The following is a 23201-nucleotide window of genomic DNA, read 5'->3' as shown; positions in this document are numbered from 1 at the left end:
AACAGCAGGAGAGAGGTGTTGCCACTCTAGAGCAGAAACAAAAATGGAGATGCAGATGAGTTTTCTGCTGAGTTACAGACATCCACCATAACACCTGCAGAGCAAAAGTCTTGAAAAAATGCAAAGAATTCAAACTGTGTGCATGTAATCGTGGGTGTAAGGGAAACGAGGAGGAAAATGGGGGGCGCAAAGTAAGATGAGTGGAGATGAGGACATGGAGGGATGGAGGGATGGATGAATGAAGAGATACATACTGCTGTAAAGAGTGTCGATCCAGGAGAGCCGGGGCAGACCGTGAGCGCTCAGAGGCTCCATCCTCCTTCGCTCTCCTTCTGTCACTCTCTGCGCTTTTCTCTTAGGTCCTCCGCTCTTTAATCTCGCCGCTTTTTGCAAAGAATTTCTGTTTTCTTATCCGTGATAAAAAAGCCTTTGTCTAGCAGGGAAAAGCCCAGAGAAGCATTTGGAGAAAACGAAAGTGAAGAGACACCCCGGGGCTCCAACAGGCTGAAGGCGAGCGAGCTGAATGAGCGCAGGAGATGTGTCTGCGTGTATGTGTGTGCGTGTGCAAAAGAAAACAAGAGGCTGGAGACGAACACCACCAACCGTTGCTAGGGGAGAGGGAGAAACACTCCCTCTCTCTTTGGCTTGCTCTCCTCCATCCACCCCTCCTCTCTCTCTCGCCCTCTCTCTCCCGTCTCGATCCCAAATAAACGCCTCATCGGCTCCGCTCTCACACTCTCTCTTTTAAGCACAGGAACGAATTCGGAAGCAGCTGTGAAGCGAACGGTTTGTGTCACAACATGGGATGGGTAACAGAGTCTCTGCTAAAGCTGAACAGCCGGTTGAAAGTAACTCAACCAACTTTCTGAAACAGAGCTATTAAAAGAAATTAAGCTATTAGGCTTAACTTCTAAAAGTAGAATATTCGTCATGTTCTGACAAATATTAAGGAACAACACATAGAGATTTGATCTCATGCTTTAAAACCCAATACATTTCCTGAAAATTTTTCTATATACCAAACTGTAATGTACAAAACTAAACAAAGTAGAGATGTACAGATTACAGATTCTTGGCCGATCTCCAGTTTGAGGCTGATGCCAATTTAGCTGATTCAAATTTTTCTTCAAGAACTTCAGTTAAAAATTATTGAGAAATAATCCTCGTTCTTGTATGGTAGTTATTGACTTTTAATGCTAACAGAGGAAACATCTCATTTTGTTTTGTAAAATAGGATTTAGCAGTTTCAAAATCAAAGACAACATGATTGGGAGCTGATGTTTTAAACTCTCTTTAGCATCTTGTATTAATGTTCTACAACTTTGTATTTGCTTTATTTAATCGTCCTCCTCTTTATGTATATTACTATGTAATGTATCGCTGGGGTCATTAATAACAGAAGCACATACAATCAGAAACTTGCACACTCACACACCCACACCAAATAAATAATATTCTACATGAAGTCAGGAAAAGATTATGTAGGTCTTATATTTCAGAGTTAAACAGGAGATTAGCCATGTTTAACTGAACCAGAGCTAACAAGACGTAAACATGGAACCAGGTCATTTGTTAGTAACAAAGAAAATTGCATTATTACGCAGCAGCCCGATTAGTTTGATGACTATAGGAAATATGAAAACAGTAATATACACCCAACACACTAAGTCGAAGTATCCAGTGGCATCATATGGCAACTTAGAGATCCTAAATATGACATACATACATCAGTGTTACCCCAAGTGTATTATAAGCCTGGTGGGCCACCAGGCTTTACTTGTTCCCCCAGCAGGCCAAGCATGACTTATTTATTTAAGTCTTTTTAAAATGTTTGCATTTTTTAAGACTTTATGGTTGGTGATCAAGTATTAATCTTCCAATCTTTCAATGGCACATAATTATCAAGTGATATTTTCAAATTTCCAGTCAACTTTAAACATTTTTTAATTCAAAAACATGATGGGCCGCTGGATGAATGACTGCACTAGCACCCAACTACTGAGATTAGTAAGTTTCTGGGGGAAATCTTGAATTTGTAGCACTGGGACAAACCCTAATCAGTTTCATAGCAATAACATTACTTAATCTCATGCTAATCTCAGCAGACACTTTGTCTGCGTCAGGGAAGAGTCAGCATGCCAAAGGCTCTGAACAGCTACAACTGATGGCTGCTCAGTTTACTTGTCATTACAAAAATACTGTGGAACATATACGAGTGACAGATTTCACCACTATATCAGGACTTCCACAGAATTCACCTTTTGTCATGATTAGGACATGTTTTTATTTTTTGTTGTTGATATTGAAACAAAGTGGGCTCATAGCTTCACCTTGGGACATTAATGCTCCGTCAAAGGTGACTGCCATATCCAAATTTGTCGATACTTCACAAGGTGCTGTACCATGAAATCTCTGCTACACTCTTTTTTTTTTCTTTACTTTTAAAGAAAATAATAAACTGGTTACAAATGATTATTTCAGACAAAAACAGTGAAACTGAAAAGTCAGTAATGGCGGCATTATAAATTGCTTTTTTGACTTAGGCGATGCAGCACAGTGCATCGCAAGGTCAAGGTCACAGCCTTTTATGGCACAAAATATAACCAGGTGTTTTCTATCAGACAACCACTCTTTTAGTCAGTAAGAAAAACAGAGAGATGAACTGTGCAGTTCATGTCATGTTTTGAGTGAGTCTCATCTTCTGTTCCCGTGGCAACTCTCTGTATCCCACTTATCAACACAGACACATGCGGGTTGAACATATAACGTATCCACAACTCATGTACTGCACTACTTCTTCCTGACCGGAGAAATACCTGCATTAGAACCAAAGTAGTAGCTATAATATTTATGTGCATCCTTTGAAAAACTAAAATTATTAACATGACCATCATGTTTTTCTGAGAACATGACATCATGTTCTCAGAAAAAGACCTCACGTCACCCCTTTTAATAGTTTTGTGGTTTATGAGCCTCAAAGCTATAGAGAAGGGCAATCGGGGACAGGCATCATGCCAGTGGCAACAAAGCCTGACATGAACCTTTTCCCCTCAACCCTCTGTTGGGCCTGCTCCCCCCTACCTCCCTCCTCTCTAACCAGCAGGGCGCTGGGGGGAAAGTCTGGAGGGTTTAGAGGCAGAAAAACTTCAATTAGGACACAAAGGATGACAGGAGGAACCCCAAAAACCACTTACCCCCTCCTTTCTCCTCAATCTTTGGAGGCAGTGGGGCCTGAGCACTCCTTTGTTTCACTACAGTCCTCATATGTGCCAGCTGATGAAAACATGCACAGGGTCACCATAAGGATGATTAAAGAGTTTCTATGTAGAGGTTTAATCCTTATCTCTGGTTTGTAGCGTTTATTGTGGGATTATTAATGAATATAAATGTGCTATTAGGATGCACAGACATAAAGAGGTTCACACAGAGTGAGCAGACGGAGATGAAGAAGGTTGGTGAGTGGCTCTTCATCAAAAATAGATTGATCATCCAAACGTATGGCTCCTTTGTCCTAAATCTGGGACAAAAAGACATGTTTCCCACGTGCACGTCTGATTTAGGGTTTTGAACACAAAGCTGCCAGTTTCATCCTCTAGAATACATCATCATTCAAGGGCACCAGCCAAACAAAGACCTGAAACACAAACAAACCAGGCTGCAGTTAGACATCCTGGAGCGTCTCACACCTACATCGATCAAAAAATTAATAAGCAGTCAAGCTGTGTAGTAAAAGAGGGCCATTATGAAGTGTCTCTACAAGAGTTTGCTCCCCCCACCTTGAACTCCTCGCATCGCACACCGCCAACACGATTGGCTCAGGTACCGTGGAGAGCGGCTGAAGTGTTTGGTTTCAGATGTTGAGAGGGGGGGGTTGCAGCAGCAGGAGGGGGTTTTAAAATACAGCAACACACGAGTTCATTCTGCAGAAAGGTCAGCGTTCAACGATGGACCGTCACACACTGTGTGTGTGAGCGCGGTGGCATTAAGGCAGAGGAGCTGGGAGGGATAAGATAAGTGGACTGATACGATCTTGACTTTAAGCTGTTCTTTGTTTTCATTTAGAGATAGGCTGTCACATTTTCTCAATGTCTCTGCAGTGGAATTGATTTGTTTTGAAGGACAGATAGGGCTTTCTTCTGGATTAACATGATGCATCACACTACAGGTCTAAACATTGTCTACGTGATTGAGTCTGGGTTTTCCACCAAGAATCTTTTTTTTCCTGCACCATTTACAAGAATATTCGCAATGAAACGGACTCATGTGGATCCTTGTCCTTCTGCGTCATGTGACCTATTTGCTATGCTTAGACATCCAGAGAGCAGCTGAAACACTGGTCAATAAATTTTACAACATTCAAAATCAATTGCTCAAGTTATGAAGACCAACTTCTTCTGGAAGTTTTATATGGCCTGAAATACATCACAAGCCAAGTTATCAACAAGTCATATCAAAACAGAATTATTAGAATGCTAACGTTAGCTTAGCACTTCATTAAAAAGTTCAGAATAAAAACAGCAGAAGCAAAAAGTGAGACAATGCAACAATTTCACTGTTTGTTTAGTCACATATATCTTCAGAAACAAATAAGAAAAGATAAAATAAATGAGAAGTTTGAAATATCAGGTGAAAAATAAGTATGCCTTGGTTTCTGTATAGCATGATACTCCAAGACTATTGGGCTCTAAATATAGGTTGAGGTTTTACAGAAGACAATTATTTTGATTTCAGCTGATCTCATTAAAATAAGGTGTTAATGTCACAACTTTGATCTAAGAGAGAAATTGGGTTCAACAAAAAAAAAGCTTTTAATGAATATAAGTATCTGTTTCCATTAGTTTATTACACTGACTTAAGGAGAAAAAAGACACAAATGCCCTTTGACATTTAAACTAAAGTATCTCCGGTTCCTATCGTGACATTTCTAGAAATAAATAAAGATTTCCTGTCAAGCGAAATCTTGACAAGAGAAATCTTGGAGGAAGTCTGTGTGATAGCTACCAGCCGACTGACGCTGTGTGGGGAGGTATGTGTGTAATTAGGCCACCCAACGCTCCTACCACCAAGATCTACCCAGATACCCTTGCCCCACAAACCACACCCACATCCACCGCTTTTTGCCCCCTTCGACATGTCAACCCCAGATAAAGGCCTGAGGGAAGATTGGGTGATGGGTGGATTGGAAACGGGGGGTTGCTCATCTCTCAGGAGATGTGCTGGGGAAAACTCTGCTGCTCCCCCTTCATCTTCTCTCGGTTTGAAACAGGAATATTGAGAATAAAACAGATCAGCAATAGAAAAAAAATGGTTTGCAGCTAATAAATACTTGATCCTGCTTAACCTCCACCTAAACACACACACACACAACATTTCAAGCATTAGAGATTGCGTTGTGTGTGGACGTTAGAGTATGTGGGTCAGCGTATGCAGAAAGTAGACAGCTGTGTTTCCACGTGAGTGGCTTCTAAAGAAGCACTGGTGTGAAACAGAAACCACAGTTTCAGAACCAAAAGTATCTGGCATGAAGGATGTGTTTTCAAAATAATCCACACTTCTGTCACCAATAATTAATGTGCTAACGGTAATGATAGCTGTAATGCGTTGTTTAAAGAAATGTGGCAATCACAAATGGATCCTGATGAAATGTTTTCGCACATGTCCCTTTGTGTAGGAGGCTGCTGGCGGGGCAGGGACAAGCAATGAGCATGCATTATTTAAAAACGTGGAGCGCACCATTCGTAAAATGTCTGCATGTTAAATGGGAATCCCTGACTTGATCTACGGAACTGTTCTATTGATTGTGATGTCCTGCTAATTATCTCTTCTTTAAGTAGTTATACATTCTTTTACAGTCACCTCTTCGCCTTATGAGCTTTAGGGAAGTAGATGTCAGATACTGACAGTATAATTTATCAAATGGCTATATAACTCATTTCTTTACTTACTCGTTTCTCTTGAACTGGAAATAAACTGCCTACACAGGAAAAATACAAGATTTTATTTTGTTGTTTATGACAGCATTTGATCCCCCAAATCCATCCATCTCATCTGCACTGGATCCCCCTCCTTGAAGCCGTCATCGCCCTGTCATGTGGAACAACTTAGTCTCCCGCGGTTCAGTATCTGTGTTTGCTTTTCTATGTTAATTCAGTCTCTGATATTTGATAAGTTAAAGTTCCCCTCAGAACTCAGTCTGTTTGTGTAAATGAGAGAGAGACAGGGAGAGACGGGACAAAGGGGTTCAAAATAATCTGCGTGTGTGAGTAAAAGAGAGAGAGAGAGAGACGTGAAGCCATAGAGAGAGTATTCATCGCCCGCCAGCTGAATTCACTTTGATCTATTGAGGTCAATGTAGAAATCGTCTGAATCACGCTGCGATTGGACAGACACCAGATAACAAGCGTTGCCCCCACATCACACACACACGAATCCTGTTGTATACACAGACTCGTATGGTGTTTATGCTGATTACTCATCTTTCTGTTTTTCTCCATTTCACAACATGCATCCATAACAAAGAGAACAGAAAAAAAGCTCCATTCAAATTCTGTTCTGCAGGCATTTGGTTATTTCAATGAACTAAAATATCATTGTTGCGTTTTAAGTTTTGCAATAAATCAAAAAAAATAAAAAAAAAAAGTTGAAATGAGAAATACATTAGATACCACTTTCTAAGCGAAGAACTACTGCCCTCTAGTGTCCGTATAGTGTTGCAGTAACATTAGATGTGCAAGGAAAGATTTGTGTCTGTGGTTATAAACACTGCAAACAAAAATATTTGTAATTACATTTAAATTACTTGTAATTGTTACTACCAATAAGAATAGCACATTTCTTCCTTAAATCATGCTGTGCAGAATGTTTTTATGTTTTCATAAAACATAAAGTCCAAGTCCTGATGTTCAACACATTCATGTCCGTCACCGAGGTGCTAACTCAGAAAATGTCCAGTAGAACTCACGCAGGAGCAACTGAGTTTGGAGGTTTACACACTCAGTAGTTTATGCCATGTTGATATTATTTTTTCACTAAAAAAGCCTGAAACAATGTTTTCACATATCGGTTCATTTTTAGCAACATTTAAGCATTGTATGACAACTTTTTTCAAATTAGGATTAAATAAACAAAGAAAATAAATATTTTATATGTCCACAAGAGGGAGCTCTACCCATTGCTTAAACATAAAGACCAGAGTCTCCTGAAGTTAGTGTGAGCTTCAGTTGTATTACTGAGGGTCTCATGTTGCAGATAAACAGTCCTCTGGTTATGTGGTTTAAAAGCTAGTTGCTGTTTTATCTGTATCTGTGTGGGTTTAATGGTGCCGAGGTGCTGCTTGCTCACTTGAAACACATCTGGAGTCCGGTGTCACCAGAATCGAAAAACAATACACACTCAATACACATACACACGCACACCCCGACACTTGAGAGGGGTTCAGTGCAAAAGGAGAGTAAAAGCTGCTTTGTGGAGGCACAACCGGAGGATTTTTCTTCATCCACCCGTTAAAGCTGGTTTTCAGTTTGGTTACTGTCTCTAAACCATCAAGTTCTGTAAAATAGACCTAGATTTCACAGTCATTTCAAACACAATCTCCTACCAGGGTTTAAGACATGAGCAACATCGCTCTCTCTGCCCAGAAGAATCACATGTTCTGGCTAGAAAGGTGCTACAAGGCAAAGAGGTAAATTAAGTTAAAAGATGGTTCTAAAGTAAAGTACTTGTTATGTTTAGGAGATGCAGGGGGGATTCTGGACTATGCATGGACCGATGAGAGTCCATCACACTGTGATGACGTTGAGTAAAAATCTCAAGGTATTACAGTAGTAACATAATTACTTTCAGTTATGTTGCTACTGATGCTACATTGTTACATTTTCAAATTCTAGATTTGTAAATAGAACATTTAGAAAATTTAAGTTGCTCATATTCAAAACCAGCTCATAGCTTGGCACCAATAAAACAGCTGCTTTAATTTCCAAACCTGGACATCAAACACATTTCTCCAAAGAAAAAAAAACATAGAACAGGTGAAATTGTCTTTGATGTGAAAAGTGGAGCAGTAACAAGTGGGAGTGGGACAGTTTGAGAATATTCCAAACTATTCTCAAACTGCTCAAAGCTAGCCTGGCCACTGCTGTTTCTCGCAATTCCTCTCAATTCTCATCTTCCTTTAAATCTTCATCTGGGATTTCTCCCATTGAAGCAGATTTCTCCAGTATATTCTTAATTTTGGCCAATCAGCATGCATAAGAAGTTGTGAACGATTACGATCGTCAATTTTCTGCATTGTGGTAAAATCCAAGTATGTCTGTAATTTTAGCAATGGCAGCGGAGGAAGTGAACGTAGCCGTTCCGTCCATGTTGGCCATGGAATTAACATTAACAGTCCCTTCATTCGGTTCTCTACAGCGCAGACAATTTCTGGTAAGCTTCATAGCGCCCAACCAGCAAATTAAATACGTCACAGACAAACATTAGCGATTGGTTAACATTTAAAACTTTAACAGATTCCACACCTCTAAGAAGCAATCATTTCTAAATAGCCACGGGTCCAGACCTTATGTACAAGGCAGAACGTAGAACAGGGGGCTAGGTTTTAACCAAGCTAGCTGAAATAGAGTATCTAAAGTTTCTTCTTAAAAGGCTTTTAAACTCTAGGAACAGTATACAAACATACTGGCATTATTAAACAGCAAATGGCTTAAGATGAAGAGTCAAACACAAGGAGGATTATGGCCTCTGTACATCGGACTCATGATTAACAGGTTCTTTCGCATGAACTGTGATTTCATGGTAAAAAAACAAAAACAAAAAAAACTTCAAAATCAACAACAACCTTTGTAGAGAAAAGGTAGAATTTTAAATTTAAAAAATAAAACAAAAACTATAGAGGGATGCACATTTTAATAACAAGCTGTGTCTCAGTTCTGAAGTAACAGAAAGAAAGTTCACTTGCCCTAGGGCCACTTAGTGGCTTTTGTTTCCATTAGCAATTGTGGACACAGACACTTGACACCCACAGCAGGTGCATAGGTGACCTGAAACACAATCAACTGCATCCGCTCCTCTTCCATGCACTTTCACAAGCAGGAAGGCTTTTTGCAAAAAACAATTTAGCAGAACCCCTGAAATGCTTTCCATTTGCAACCTATTTCTTTCTCCAACTATTCACGTTTCCTCCAACTAAGACGGGGAAGTGAAAGTGATAAGCGTAGCAAAGGATGTCTTTAAGATTGTGAAGCAGAGGAAACAGAGAATGCTTTCATGTTCTCAGCACAGGTGTTTCAACAGAAAAGGCAAATGTGTCAGTGATTCCCTGGTGTAACGGTGACAACAGAAACAGCTCGGTTGAAAAAGGCCACAGAAGGGACACGGTGACAAAGTCTGAGGGAACACTTTGTCTTGTAAGATACAGAAGGACCGTCGCTAGATTTAAGTGGAACAATAAAATCGCATTTCTTTCAGTAACATGTATCAAATCTAAAAGGACACAGAAGCTCAAGTAATCTTCTTAGTCCAGGATATTTTTTGGGGGGGGGTTATGCCTGAATGTAGCAGTTGTTTGATACAGCAACACTGCATATATGAGGATTCACACACCAGCAGGGACAATGAAAGCCTGACCAAGAATGTGTTCACGACTTTCCCGGTCATCCCACTTATCGCTAGATTTTGCAGTAGAGTAAAAATGAATAGCATGCTCTCAATAACAAACAGATGACTAAATGGTGAATTGCCCTTGATTTATTTTATTACTTATCCAGGTCTTTTTTTATTTTAAGCTATTAGACAGGAAATTTGCTTTAGTTGTATTCAATCACAGAACTTGATTTGCTACTTTGCTGAAGCATAGGGAGGGAAAAAAAAACATCTTTTAAATGTACTTACTTTAGCAATTTTTTAGATGGCTACATCTTTTACTTGTTAAAGCAGGGTTACTCTTTGTACTCTACGCCAAATATTGGGTTGAGTACAATCTTTGAGTATTTTACCCATCTCTGAACATTGGCTGAAAAACCTTGTGTGTGTGAGGCAACAGTTGGTTTGGGTACCAAGTTTTCAATTGTTAGTGTGCGTTTCCTCTTTCATTGCGTGACTGTAACCCAACTCCTCACTCAAAAGACACTTGCATGTAAGATGGATTTCGGGACAATCATACTATAAAATACACTGAAGCAGTTTGTTAGGAAGACCAGCACTGACTAGAATATCTGGATTCCACTGTCGCTAATTATTAGAGATCACATGAGTGGAGACTTTGCCTGACAACCAATCAGAAATCGGGTGAAGGAAGGTCTGAAATTTATCAACGTCATCAACAGTGCGTCTTTCATGCCTGTCTTCGTCATGATTTGAGAGCAGAGTCAGAGTGATAGCTTCTGAATCCATGTTGGAAAAAAGTTACACGTCCACCATAGTGTTTCCTTTTGCTGATCAGCTTGATTTTGTGCCTCTTGTGATGTCATCAAACCAATTCCACACAGGCAAAAAGTTAGCATTTTTCCCATTTATTGCACTTAAACAAACAGATGTTGTGAAACCATGTAGCTTAAAACCATAACTCGCATTTCTAAAACGTGTAAATCACTATTGTGCAGTGATGGAAAACTCAAGATGTAAAACAAAAGCAAAATGTAGCTATGCTCAAAATGTTGCTCAACACAAAGTAAGAAAATTTCCTCTTTTTGCTGGAAAACGAGCTATGACAAGTTTGCATTCACCACAGCAATACGAAAATAACTAGATATTACACCCTCAAAAGAAGCTTGATACTATCAATTTATGAGATAAAATCAATTTATGAGAAAAGCAAGTATTAAGGTTGCAATGGAACGCCAGTAAAACATTATTAGTGTGTTAGAGCTGAACAATATTAAATTGACGCAGAATTAATGTCCTTTGTTAATTAATACAGTCAAGGACTGGGCTATGAATCCATGTTTTCCATGCAAATATAATATTCTGACCATGCATGCAGTCTCACTGCAGTAGAAACTCTGAGCTGATACAGACTACGGCATCAAAGATGGCAAAGATTCACAGATGAGAAACAGAGTGAGCAAAATGTGAATTTTTGCCACGTGTTTATGAATAATATTGCTATGGTTTCATTTCAGCTATGGTTTCATTCCAGTGAACACTGTGTTTTCTGGTGGTTTTCAGACAGTCATAAGGTTAGAAAGGTCAGAAAGTGCATCCAGGAGTTATGGTCATAGGAAATTACAGAGCAAAATTAATAAAAGTAGTAATTGACACAAAAGGACTGAATGAAAACGGAGCCAAATTAGCAAAAATAATGATTGAGCCTTGAGATGTTGCTGGTAATAAACATAATTATAAGAGTCTAGGCTAGTTGCAACAAAGGCATGAACTTTATCTCTGTCTCTACTTATACCATGCTGAACAATTGCTACTGACGCAAAAATCTTTAAAGTTGACAGGAAATTCGAAAATATATCTTGATAATTATGCACTATTGAAAGATTGAAAATTAATACCTGAACACCAACTATAAAGTCTTTTTAAAAATGCTAACTTTTAAAAAGACTTGAATCAATAAGCAATTCTTAGCCTGGTGGGGGCACAAGTAAGGCTAGGCCAGGCTTATAATATACTGGCTTATAATATAAACCCTGACGAAGAATTGTCTTAACTGGAAATAAATACCATTTTATTAAGCACAATGTGATGAGACTCTATGCCGTAATTTAAGTGCTACCATTGATTGTCAATGTAATATTGAAGGTTTTAAAAGGCAAATAGTTTTAAAGTGTTTTGATCAGAAGGTTAAAACACACACTGCAACTGTGAGGTGACAGGGCGTCACATGACAGAAACTTATTTATTTATTTATTTATTTTTAAAAGAGAGACTTTTAGCTACTTTTCACTGCGTGGTTACAGACTCCTAATGTTGCATTACTACTTCCACATGAGCAGTAACACTGAAACAAAAGTGGATCCTCGGTAAATAAACATGGATGGAGTGTAAACAGCTGCACCACCTGAAGAAGTAGCAGGGAGTAGGAAACTGATGAAGACTTTACTTCACAGTCAGTCAGAGAACAATGAAAGGCTCTGTGGACCCTCATGCAGCATGCACTCCCCTGCACACCCGTCTCACTCACCACAAACGCACAGTAGGGTTTCCATGGCAGCCGAAGCAAACCCTGACCGCACTAAGGGCTGCCTCCGACTGTAGTATCAGACATTTTCGTTCGCTTCTTAAATGTTGGTTGCTTTTTTGTTTTTTGTTTAAATGTAGTTTCTCATTAATAGGGAGGAGGTGGTACGCAAATCGGTTAACTGACAGGAAAACCACATTTCTTTCACATACTCCTGAATCTTGCAGCTGCTCATCTCTTGCCATTTCGTATGACGCGTCCATGCATACAAACTCCAAGTGACTATGATTCAGTTTGAAGCGAAGGAAAGAGGAGAGAAGTTGAGGGCGGAGGAGTGAAAATTAGATCACCTCAGTCGTGCTTACAGGAAAATGAGAAGGGGGGAAAGAAAGGATTTTAGGTGTGTGTGTATAAGAGGAGTAGCTTCCAGCTCCTCTTTCTAGCTTCTCTGTGACTCTATTACAAACTCATGGGAGGTCCACGCCTTTGTTGATTTTAGAAACGAAAGGTCAGTATGTCAGAATCCCATAAATAAGGAACTTGAGGAAAATTAAGGGGCAGGTAACATGTGAATTCTCTTTGAATTCACATGGTCTGGATTAAAGTTACTACTTCAACAAGCAAAAAAACATTTTTAAAATAATTACCTTCTGTATAATGTTTTACACATCACAAAGAAAGCCTTAAGGGAAACTGCAATTAATACTGAAAGTAAATCTTCAAACAATGTAACGGATTTCAGAGACGTGAGCGAGTGCAATGCACGACTCCCTGAAAACTTGCATTCCTAGTCACAGTTTCAACACTTGATGATTGCGGCTGATGTCGTCAGCAGGCTGCAGAAACATATTGCGTCACAGGACTTTCTATGAGGTGAGCGCAAGTCCAATCTGAAACTGAACAGAGGGGATTCCTCCTATGATACACGTACGCAAAGGCCACCTGGTCAGGTTTCGTTCGCCAGAGTTGAAAAATCCCACGGTGTTTGTAGGGTAGGGGACCCCCAAGATATGGCAAGAATTAGTCAGAGCACAAAATGCCAAAAAAAGACAAATTTATGGGATTTTCTGATCAGTCTCTCCAGTAAGTCTGCTTAGAGAATCTGCCGAGTTGTTTGTGTTAGTCCTATCTGCTTCCTATTGCTGCCATCCTGAAGAGAGATACTTTGTGTCTTGCATTCTGATGTAGGGAGTTGCCTAAAACAACTTTCCTTTTGATTAACTGTGGCCGGCCCTCCAGATCCTAAAGCCACACAAAAATAGAATTTTTGTCAATATTTCTAGAGTGTGATGATCCCTGAGTGGAGAAAAAAAATGACATCTTCATCTACGCAGGTGGGATTGTCTATGTTGACCAATGAGTCAGTGAGGTCTACTCTTTTTACTTTCTGTTCCCTATTCCAGATATCAGATAGGGTAAGGATACTTTTCCAGAAGGAGTTTTGGGAAGAGTCTGGGAAATTCTCAAGTGCTCTTAAAGCTCTTTTATTATGATCAGTACTAGACGCCAACTCTTATTTGTGGTTTATCTTTGTGTTTCTCTTATTATGAGTTACGTTTCACGTCAGTAAATCCCCGTAGAGATAGATTAGATTGGTTAATAAAGAATTTACACTTTGATTCAACAAATGTCTCCAGGTGACTTTTTTCTTGTAGCCTATATATAACTTGCTCTAATCTCCAATTGAAAAAATTACCATCCCAATAAGGGTTAAACTTCTGGTCTTTTCAAATGTACAATGATTGACTGGGAAAGGAAAAGAAAACCCAACAGATGACTAATAGAACTACTCACTTAATGGTGAAATAGCAGAAAAAAAACCCATTTATTTTGTTTTCAAATTCTAAATTAAATTCCTTCAACTATTCTATCTATTGCTTCTCTTTGTGGTTTAAAGACTGAGTCAGTTTCTAATTTTAAATTCAAATTGCCCTTTAAAACTATTAATAATAACTATAGTAAAACCCACTGGCTAATCAAAATGTACAGAAGTATAAGAAATAAACACTACATGTGAAAATAAATGATCCATAATGCTGGAAAATTCAGTACACTGTAGTGCAGAAGATTTAAGATTCAGATCCTACAGTTTTAATTTCCATTTGGATGCTTTGGGCGATTCTGTAGTAGATGCCTCACAACCAGCAGTGCCTGACCGTGTATTTCACACCTCCAACACAGAGGTATTAGTAGAAACATTCAGCACCCATCTCATCCTCAGTGCTGCAACACACACACACACACACACACACACACGCACACACACACTCTGCCCATCTCCCATCTCCAACCATGCCGACTCATCACCAAGGCAACACGAAGACAAGACAGACAAAAAATAGTCTATTAGCCCTGAGGACTGGAGAATATGAATGCTGCAGAGGTTTGGAGCAATAGCAGATCAGAACCGCATAGTTCTGATTATTTTTCTGAGTAACACAACATATTATATAGAAAACAAAATGCTGGAATTTCTTGTAGAGTCAAATAGTCCACAAATGGTTTTGTAGATGAGATGGACAACGTTCTACTGCACGGTTTAAAAGAAATCTTTTTCAGACAATAATTCACATAGTTAATGAACTCTAATGGAGTTTGCAAATGTAAAAATATTGCTCATATTGTCACTTAAGCTGATTAGGTGTTTTTTTGCATTGTTGTTTCCATAGAAGTACTAGTAAACCTCGTATTCAAGTTTCAAAAACTTGACTGAACGTAGTTTGTGAGTTCTGGTTAGCTGGATAGTTGAACAAACTCATTGGTGTAGTGATGTAATCATTTAAAAATATTTAGGGAAGGTTTCATTTTTCAAGCAGAGTTTTTGTTTGTAAAGCTCTGAATTTATGCAGTGATAAAAAAAATATCCATTTTGCCCATCCCAATAATTTTGTTTGTGGTTTTGTTTGCCTTTTTTTAATGATATACAAACATCACAGGTGCCAACAGTTTTCATTTAGTCAGAGATGACGACTGCAGCTGCTGTGTGGTTTTATTGTGAAAGGATGAATTTGATTACTAGCCAGTGATGCTGGTGGATTATGAGACATTAATGGTTCATAAAAATGTGTTTATGTTACAAGAAGCTTCACAATAATGATCACAGGATAATTTCAGAATAAAATAATATTATTTCACCTCTGACGTTCTCTCACTGCCAAGCTAACTGCAGCCTTATAAAGACACACTCGCCTGAAAATAGCAATATTTAAAAATCTTTACCATTTAGAATTGAGAACAAAGGTTTTAAAACAGTTTCCAAATACTAAAAGATCTCTATCTCAGTGAAGAGGAGAAACCATATTTGGTGCAATAAAAAATGAAGCAGTAGATAATGTGAAGACAGGGATAAATAGGTGTTTACTTAGACATTATAATAACATAAAAATGTTAATTTATTCTAAAATTCAACTTTAGCAGATTTTAAACTATTATTTTTCACAAAACATAGATGCATATTTATATCTCTAGTTAAGTAAATATTTGTTTGCTAAATTTCCCTATTATAAAGCAACCTTTAGTGGATTTAAAATGGTAAATTACATGTTAAAAGATACACAAATAATGATCTAATGTTCATCTGATAATTTAGGACCAATAATACAAGTGAAAAAATATTTATTTCCATCATTAGAGACTTGGAGCGTGACTGAATTTGGGTGGAAAACTTGAGTCTTGACTTGGGTTTTAAAAAATTTACTTGTGAACTTCTATGCATCTAGCATGTTGAGTACATTTTACCTGCAGAGTAACAATAAATCTCTGGGCTGTATCCCAAGCCTCAACTTTTCAAGGTCAAACTCAGGTGCCATTCCTGATGTATATCCCACTGGGAACTCTTACAATCTAATTTCCTATGACAAATTAAATACAGTCACTGTTTCCCATTACGTGTACGTGCTGCACTGAATAACAAAATACACACTCACACAGAAGCTAATGTAAACCCACCTTAGCTCATCAGCAGTCTAGCGACAGAAGCGAGCCAAACTATTCTGGCAGGATTGGGAGTTTTTTGGTCGAACAGTAAAGCGCTCACTCTACAATAAATCACAGCGTAACGCCACTTAAATAAAACCAACAACAAGCCAGAGCTTTTTATTTAGGACTAAACGGTCAATGATCAAACCAAGCCAATGTTGTGAGTATTTATGTAGTCCAAAGAGTGTAGTTTTCCCAGCTGCACGTTATTCAAGACGGGCCTGGACCTGCCCTGAGCACAGAAACAGCCAACCCAGAGGGAAATAGGAAGGAGCCTCATGTTCAACACCCGTTCTCAGGAAAAAGGGAGTGACTGAAACAGTTTTTCCTGACTATCTATTTCTGTTACTGAAGAAGTAGGACTTATTTAGGGCACGACTTCCTGTTAGGCGAAATTAATGACAGACATGGTTTTCATTAACCAGTCAGTCCTTTCTGCAGAGTCAGACGAATGTGGCTGCTATGTGTAAAATCTCCTTTCAACAGGTTTCAGCTTGCTGCGTTGATGGAGACATGAATGACTTCTCAGCTTTGCACTAATGACGGTTTGATTGTGCTTTTATGCATAGGATGAAATGTATTAAAAACTTGGAGCATCAACTGAAAACAGACCACAAAATTTTCTACCTTTGCAACTTTTTAACGTAAAATTAGGAGACATACAACTAATACAGTACAGTGTCTACTATTTTTTATAATTGTCCTCTCATTACGTGATTCCAGTTTCATTGAGCCTCTTTGCTTGTTTCGAATGACGACTGAACATGTAACTCAAAATCCCAATAAAGGTGTTCTTGTTCAAGCAGATCTATGGACAAAAATCTATGTATGGAGGTGCCAAAATGTTCTACAGCTGAGTATAAAAAAAACTGAAGTTATTATTTTTGGATCTAAAGAGGAATAATCTAGAGTCGGCACAAAGCTTCACTTATTAGAGCTAGATCAGGCAAGAAATCGGGGGGTAGAGATGGACTCACACCTGAACATTCAGAGTCACATAAAGACGATGACAAAGTCAGCTGATCCCGTTCCCACTAAAACTAGAAAAATGCCGCACATCACTCCTGTTCTTAAGTCCTTACAATAGTTAGTTAATAAACCACTGAATGGTTTAGCACAAACTACCTCAAAGATCTGTGGTCATATAAACCCTTCAGACCACTCAGGTTTTCTGGTTCCATGTCTGCTCCGAATCCCAAGAGTCAGAGCCAAACATGGAGAAGCAGCATTCAGTTTTAATGCTCCTCTAATCTGGAACAAGCTTCCAGAAAACTGCAAAAATGCTGAAAAGAAGAGTTCTTTTAAATCTAGGCTAAAACCCCATTTGTTTAGTGTTGACTTTCCCACTTACAGTCATACCAACTGAAACATTTCAGTATGTAGTCCAACTTTCATTTCCTTTTCTATGTCAGAGCACTGCACTATTTTGCTTCAAACATCTTGCAACATAAATGTGTTGTAGAAATAAACTCTGCTTGACTTGAAAGGTGGGAGTATTTTTCCTCTTGAGCTACTTTGCTTCAGTCTGTCACATAAAGTGTACTGAAGTTTGTGATTGCAACGTGACAAAGTGTGTAAAGTTCAAAAGGGCATGAATACTTTGCAAGTTATAAAGTGTGAATTATGTATTTCCTAAAACAAAGCCAAACATCAGTGTGTCAGAAGTCTCTGCATGGGTGCAGTGAAGAGCTGTGGGTAACTTTCACAGCCAAGAAATACTAAACTGAGTAGTGTGTGATAGATAAAAGGAACAGGAAACAGCCCTGTCAGCAGAACCATCCTGCTGTCGGACTGACTTAAGACTGCAAAAGTCGGGGCGTGCTGTGGTGGCGCAGGGGGTTAGCACGCCCCACGTTTGGAGGCCTTAGTCCTCGACGCGGACGTCGCAGGTTCGACTCCCGGTCCCGACGACCTTCCTCCCTCTCCTCACCCTCTTTCCTGTCTGCCTACTGTCGCAAAAATACGAGCCACTAGCGCCGCAAAAACATTTTGGAGGAAAAAAAAAAAAAAAAGAATGCAAAAGTCGGTAACTAAGCAAATCCACCAGTTTTACTCTTAAAAATCCTCTCTCAAATACGACAAGAGTCCATTTTGGTTCGGTACTGATCAGCTACGGTTCTCCTTGGAGTCCAATTTGTGACTGTTTCTTAACAGAAGATAGCTGAACAGAAAACAGAGTCTGGCTATGAAGCGAGCCAGCGAACAGTGAATTTGAGATCAAGTGAATCAGATTCTGTGAAAACTGATTGAGAGGGACCACAGATGGAGCCTAAAGCAATCACCTCAGACTCACATGACCTTAAGCTTCATCTCTTCCTGAGAGCCTGGCTTTCTGTTTGAGTGTGTGTATAAATATAAATGCACTACCCAGGGAAAAATAAATAAATAAGAACCAAACAACTTTTATTTGGAATTACAAAAGTCAATCTGAGGGCATTACAGGTTAGGAATTCTTGGGTTTCCATCCCACACACCCTCTATTGTTTACGGTCAAAGCTAAAGTCCTTCCACTGATTATCCTGGCCGTCACGGCAAAGCGTCAGTATCCTGTGGGATAACAATGACGGAGCAGATTAGGAGACTAACAGTAATTGCTTTTCCTTACCTTTCCACATGTTTACAGTAAAATACAATCCCCAACCAGCTCTAGGGGTAAAGAAAACGGTTTGCCGTGATTAGAAATCACTGTGACGCTTTCCTTTCTTTGTCTTTGGACAGTTTCACGTTGGAGAAGCACTTTGTTGCACAATGACTTTGTTTTGCATCTGCGGTACACACCATCTGACATTCTTTCAGAAAATCCAAAGTTCTATTTTGGCGTCATGTTGCTTCCTGTCTTTTGCAACAGTGGAGTTACTACCACGTTTGTGCGGCAGCCGTTGTCGTTCCACACAGAACCTTCTGGCTATGTTGTAATCAGGAGAGCAATCAAAGATTTTAAAATTAAGAGATAAGCTTGCCATAATGCTCCATTAATAAAGATTGTGTACTACAACACATGCTTTATCTGCTCAGAAAGCCTTCCTCAGTCTATTCTCATGTTCATGTTAGTCACTTAATGTTGACTCATGAGATCGTAGACGATCTTAGTCAATTTCTCCGCACTTTTAAGGAAGTATCTGATTTATGCAGTGGGATTTGTCTGAATCTTGTGGTCTGATTTTTTCCTCCAACTAGCCATCTTTAGGCAGAACCAGTCTCTGTTTCACTGGATATTTTATACAGCTGTATGTTACAGGAAAAAACCTGGTAAGAAATCATTGATTTTTGAGATGCCTGGCACCAGTTTTTATTTAGATGCACACAAGAAGCTCTGGAAAACGTTTATGTGAGCCGGTTCGCATCAGATTAGAATACAGCATTGCATCTGCAGCAAGAACTGTTCTGCACATGCAGATAGATCTTAATCGGATCAGAAACAGGTCGGCAGACTGATGCCCATTCACCGTCAGCCCAGGGTAACATGGATACCAGTGGGTTGATTCCTCAACTGGAGGCGCAACGGCGCCCACAGAAACCATCAAATGTCGAGATTTGAGTTTTCTGTATGTTTATTTTGAGTTTCTGGATCGGAGTCTCCGTGTTGTCCTGTCTTCCCCTTGATTGTTCCCAGGTGTGTCTCGTTTCCGTGATTACCCTTTGTGTATTTAACCCCACCTGTGTTCTTTGTTGCTCATCGGGTCCTAGTCGTGTCTAAGCGTCAAATCAGTCTAGCTGTTCACTTGTAACACAGCATTTTTTTTCCCATGTTACAAGTGAAATAATCTGCTACTGGAATTAGTTTGTTTTTTATCAATATTAAAGAATTACTGACTTAAAACAATATCCTATGTCTGGCTAAAGGCTTGCTGAACGTTTGTTTTGTCTTATTTTAAATGTACTAAGAAAGTACCTGGCAAAAATACTAGGTAAAGTTTTGTGTTTCTGCAGCGAAAGTAGTCCATATTTGTGAGCTGGAATACAAATAATATATCATTTTGCTTTTTCTACTCAGCACATGTGTAATAATAGTTTGTAGAACCACCATCTGATTCAGTTCCAGCTGAGGTTTCCATCTACCAAATTTGTACATCTAGCAAATGAAGATTTATCTGAAGGATCAGTCAGACCAGCTGTAGTGCATCTGCAAGCATAAATTTAAGTCTCACAACTGGAGTACGGTCTGGGCTTTGACTAAGCCATGCTAAGACATAAATATGTGTTCATTTAAACCATCTCATTGTAGCTCTGGCTTTTTGTCTGGGTTGTTTATTTCCTGTTGAAAGGTGAATATTCTCCCCATATCTCAAGTCTTTTGCTTTTCTCTTCATAACTACCCCCATTTCGTGTTGGTCTAAATCACATTCATGTTTGCGAATTTAACCTGAAGAAATGTGGAAATGTTCAAGGACAGCACTATTTTTTTTGCCAAGCACTAGCTGTTAATGAATGTGATATTTTTCTCAGCCAGCATTATTAGCTCGAGGAGGATTTTCGGTCAATCTAGCGTGAATGCACTGTATGCCCGTCAGGCTAGTAATACTACAGTTCTGCACAGCTCACAGCACCTCACACTCTCTGCAGCCAACGTTCACACTCTTTATGCATGTGGCAGTTTTGTGGGGTGCTTAATCTGGAGCTGCACTGACAGGATGTTACGTCAATCAGCACCTACCTGACTGTGCACCAGGAAGCTGAAGGGCTTTGACTCATCGGAAATGCACCATTAATACACAGCTAGTTAGACAGTTGATTATGACAGACTTCTTCTTTTTACTTCAGAAACACTAACACTTTCACACATTTCCCAAAAGAATTTCAAACATTACCAGAACAGCCTCCCACTTGTTGTAAACACAGGATAAAGATCACAGTGTGTGAAAGACTACTTTAGCTCTGGTTTAAGGTAATTAAAAAAAGAGAGTCCTGCGGAGGATAGTGAGGGGAGCTGCTATCTTCCTCAAGATGTTAAAATTCACTTTATATTATTGCATTTGTTTTATAAATCTTTTACCCATTTTTGGGGGTCAATTTAATATATTTTCTAACCAATCCTAGATAACGCCTCAGTTTCTTGAAAACTACTTGCTTTACATCATTATCATCAAGTCCATTCAAAATAAGGAAGAAAGCTACTCGTGCCATAAAAATAAAAAAAATAGCAAAGCCCAGAAAACAAAGTCAACCATCAGCTGACTTCCTGTCTAAAAAGAGGAACAGGCCTGCGTGCCTGACAGCTGGGAATATGATGATGGGAGGAAAAAGTGACATGGCGGTGGCCTTGTAAAAACTATTCATAACCGATAACCTTTTTTCATTTTGTCAAGTCACAAAGATGAGATTCAGTGATTTCATTAGACCACCACAAAGTTGCCTTTAAAAAAAAAAAGAAAAAAAAAGAAGAAGTAAAAATCTAATAAGTGTGGCATGCATTTGTGCGCTACCAATTTATGCAACTCCACTATGCCTCTGGCTGCCTCTGTAATTAATGCTCTCCTTGTCCAGTCTTAACGGTTTAGGTGGACAACCACGTCTTGAAAGTTTTGATGTCTTCACCTGTCTATTTTCGGATGATTAAAACAATAAATTAAAGCTGCATTAAACTTCTCCTGGTTGTCTAGTGATCACATTGGACTTTATTCAGACGCATCAGAGGGTTGGGTGTATGGATACAAATCCAGGCCACACTTTTCAGATGTTTGATTAACTGAAACAGTTTTCCCACTTCCAAATAATGCAACATTTATCACATAAAAAAAGTGAAATACATAATATAGTAAAATGGGAAATGAGGAAAACCTCAAGGGGTGTGGATGTTTTTTCAAGGCAGCATTTACATTAAGATGATAAGAGCAGGATGCAATAACTATAAGATATATTCCAATGTGAACACTAAACAATAAATCTGTGACTGCGCTGATTTTAATACTCTTTTGCTGAAGCATCAAATCACTGGGAGCATGGCAGATAGATTACCTGCAGAGGAGTCGTCGTCGTGGTCGGAGCTCTGGTAGCCATCACTCCTTCGGTCAGGTGTGCTGCAGCCGGAGCCGCGGGAACATGGGTGAACATGTGAGAAGGACGGAGACAGCCTGCCATCATCGGAGTCAAAGTCCCTGCTGTAGCGGAAAGGCCGCAGATTGCCCCTGCAAATGACCGGCGTCCGCTGGTTGTCCTTGCCAACGCTCTTCGGCGACAACAAGTTACTCCGGACGAAATTCTCGTTCAGCTCCGCATCCTCGTATTCTCGGTCGCTGTCATTCTCCTCGTTGTCATTAGCGGCCTTGTCCCCCCTCCTGGGTTTCAGCGGCGGGACGGGGATGGGGACGTACTTACCTGTCTTGCCGATGAACCTGCTGCGTTCTCGGCCGTAGGAGCTGGGCGTGTTGGCCGCCGCGCTGAGCTTCAAGACCCCGGAGTCGGACACCTTGGTCCTCTCTCCGCCGCCGCCTTCAACTTCCCGCCGCAGCGGCTTTTTAACATTCCTCATCTTAGGAACGGCGAATGTTTCTGCGTTGAAGTTTTCATCTTTTCCTTCGAACCTCTCCGGGTCGTTTCTCTTCTGCTGGGCCACGGTGGTCTGCAGGTATATCACCTTGAATTTCTCCTCCGCGAGAGCCTTCTGGAGCTTCTTCAAGTTGGCTTTACTTGATTCCAGCTCCGACTCGATGTCCTCCACGGAGCTCAAGTCCATTCGGGGGACCTCTGCGTCGGGGAACTCGTTCCTCCAATGTTTAGCGAATTCCTCCTGCTCCCACATTGTGATGTTCAGGCAGCCGTCAGAGAGAGGAATGCTGGAGCTAACTGTCTTCGCCGTCAGTTAGCGGTAAATCTGTCGCATACACCCACCTTCCTCTCGACACCTCTTTTTATTTAAAGAAACAAAAATTATTTATTGGCGTTGGTAACTTGACACCTTTCAGAGTCTCTTCATCCCTCCGCAGATTGTAGTCTGGCTGAAGACGTGTCGGCTCAGAGATGCGGTTAACAAGTTTGTCACTGTGCTGAAAAGTTTTGAGACTTCCTGTTTCCAGCCGTGGTGTGTTCAAGTACTCCTGGAACAAATTTAATCTATGGCATATAAATGCTACGATTTTCTACTGAAACTGAGATTTCCGGA

At 39.7% G+C, this 23201-nt stretch overlaps 1 protein-coding gene across 2 annotated transcripts in view; it reads right to left on the bottom strand.

Moving 5' to 3' along the window:
• Positions 1–23201, bottom strand: part of abr (ABR activator of RhoGEF and GTPase) — a 131229-nt gene extending 108028 nt beyond the window's left edge. Inside the window, exon 1 of one of the 2 annotated variants that reach the window (XM_044139723.1) lies at positions 22058–23201. In XM_044139723.1, coding sequence (XP_043995658.1) covers positions 22058–22841 — 784 coding nt within the window. In that variant the 5' untranslated portion in view covers positions 22842–23201. Of the gene's footprint in view, positions 1–254; positions 491–22057 lie in introns of those variants that run through there. The other variant, XM_044139724.1, reaches the window with a different exon arrangement.

Source organism: Gambusia affinis, linkage group LG15, assembly GCF_019740435.1.
Source record: "Gambusia affinis linkage group LG15, SWU_Gaff_1.0, whole genome shotgun sequence".
Taxonomy (NCBI): Eukaryota; Metazoa; Chordata; class Actinopteri; order Cyprinodontiformes; family Poeciliidae; genus Gambusia; species Gambusia affinis.
The sequence above is the reverse complement of the archived record's forward strand: the minus strand, read 5'-3'. Positions and strand labels throughout refer to the sequence as shown.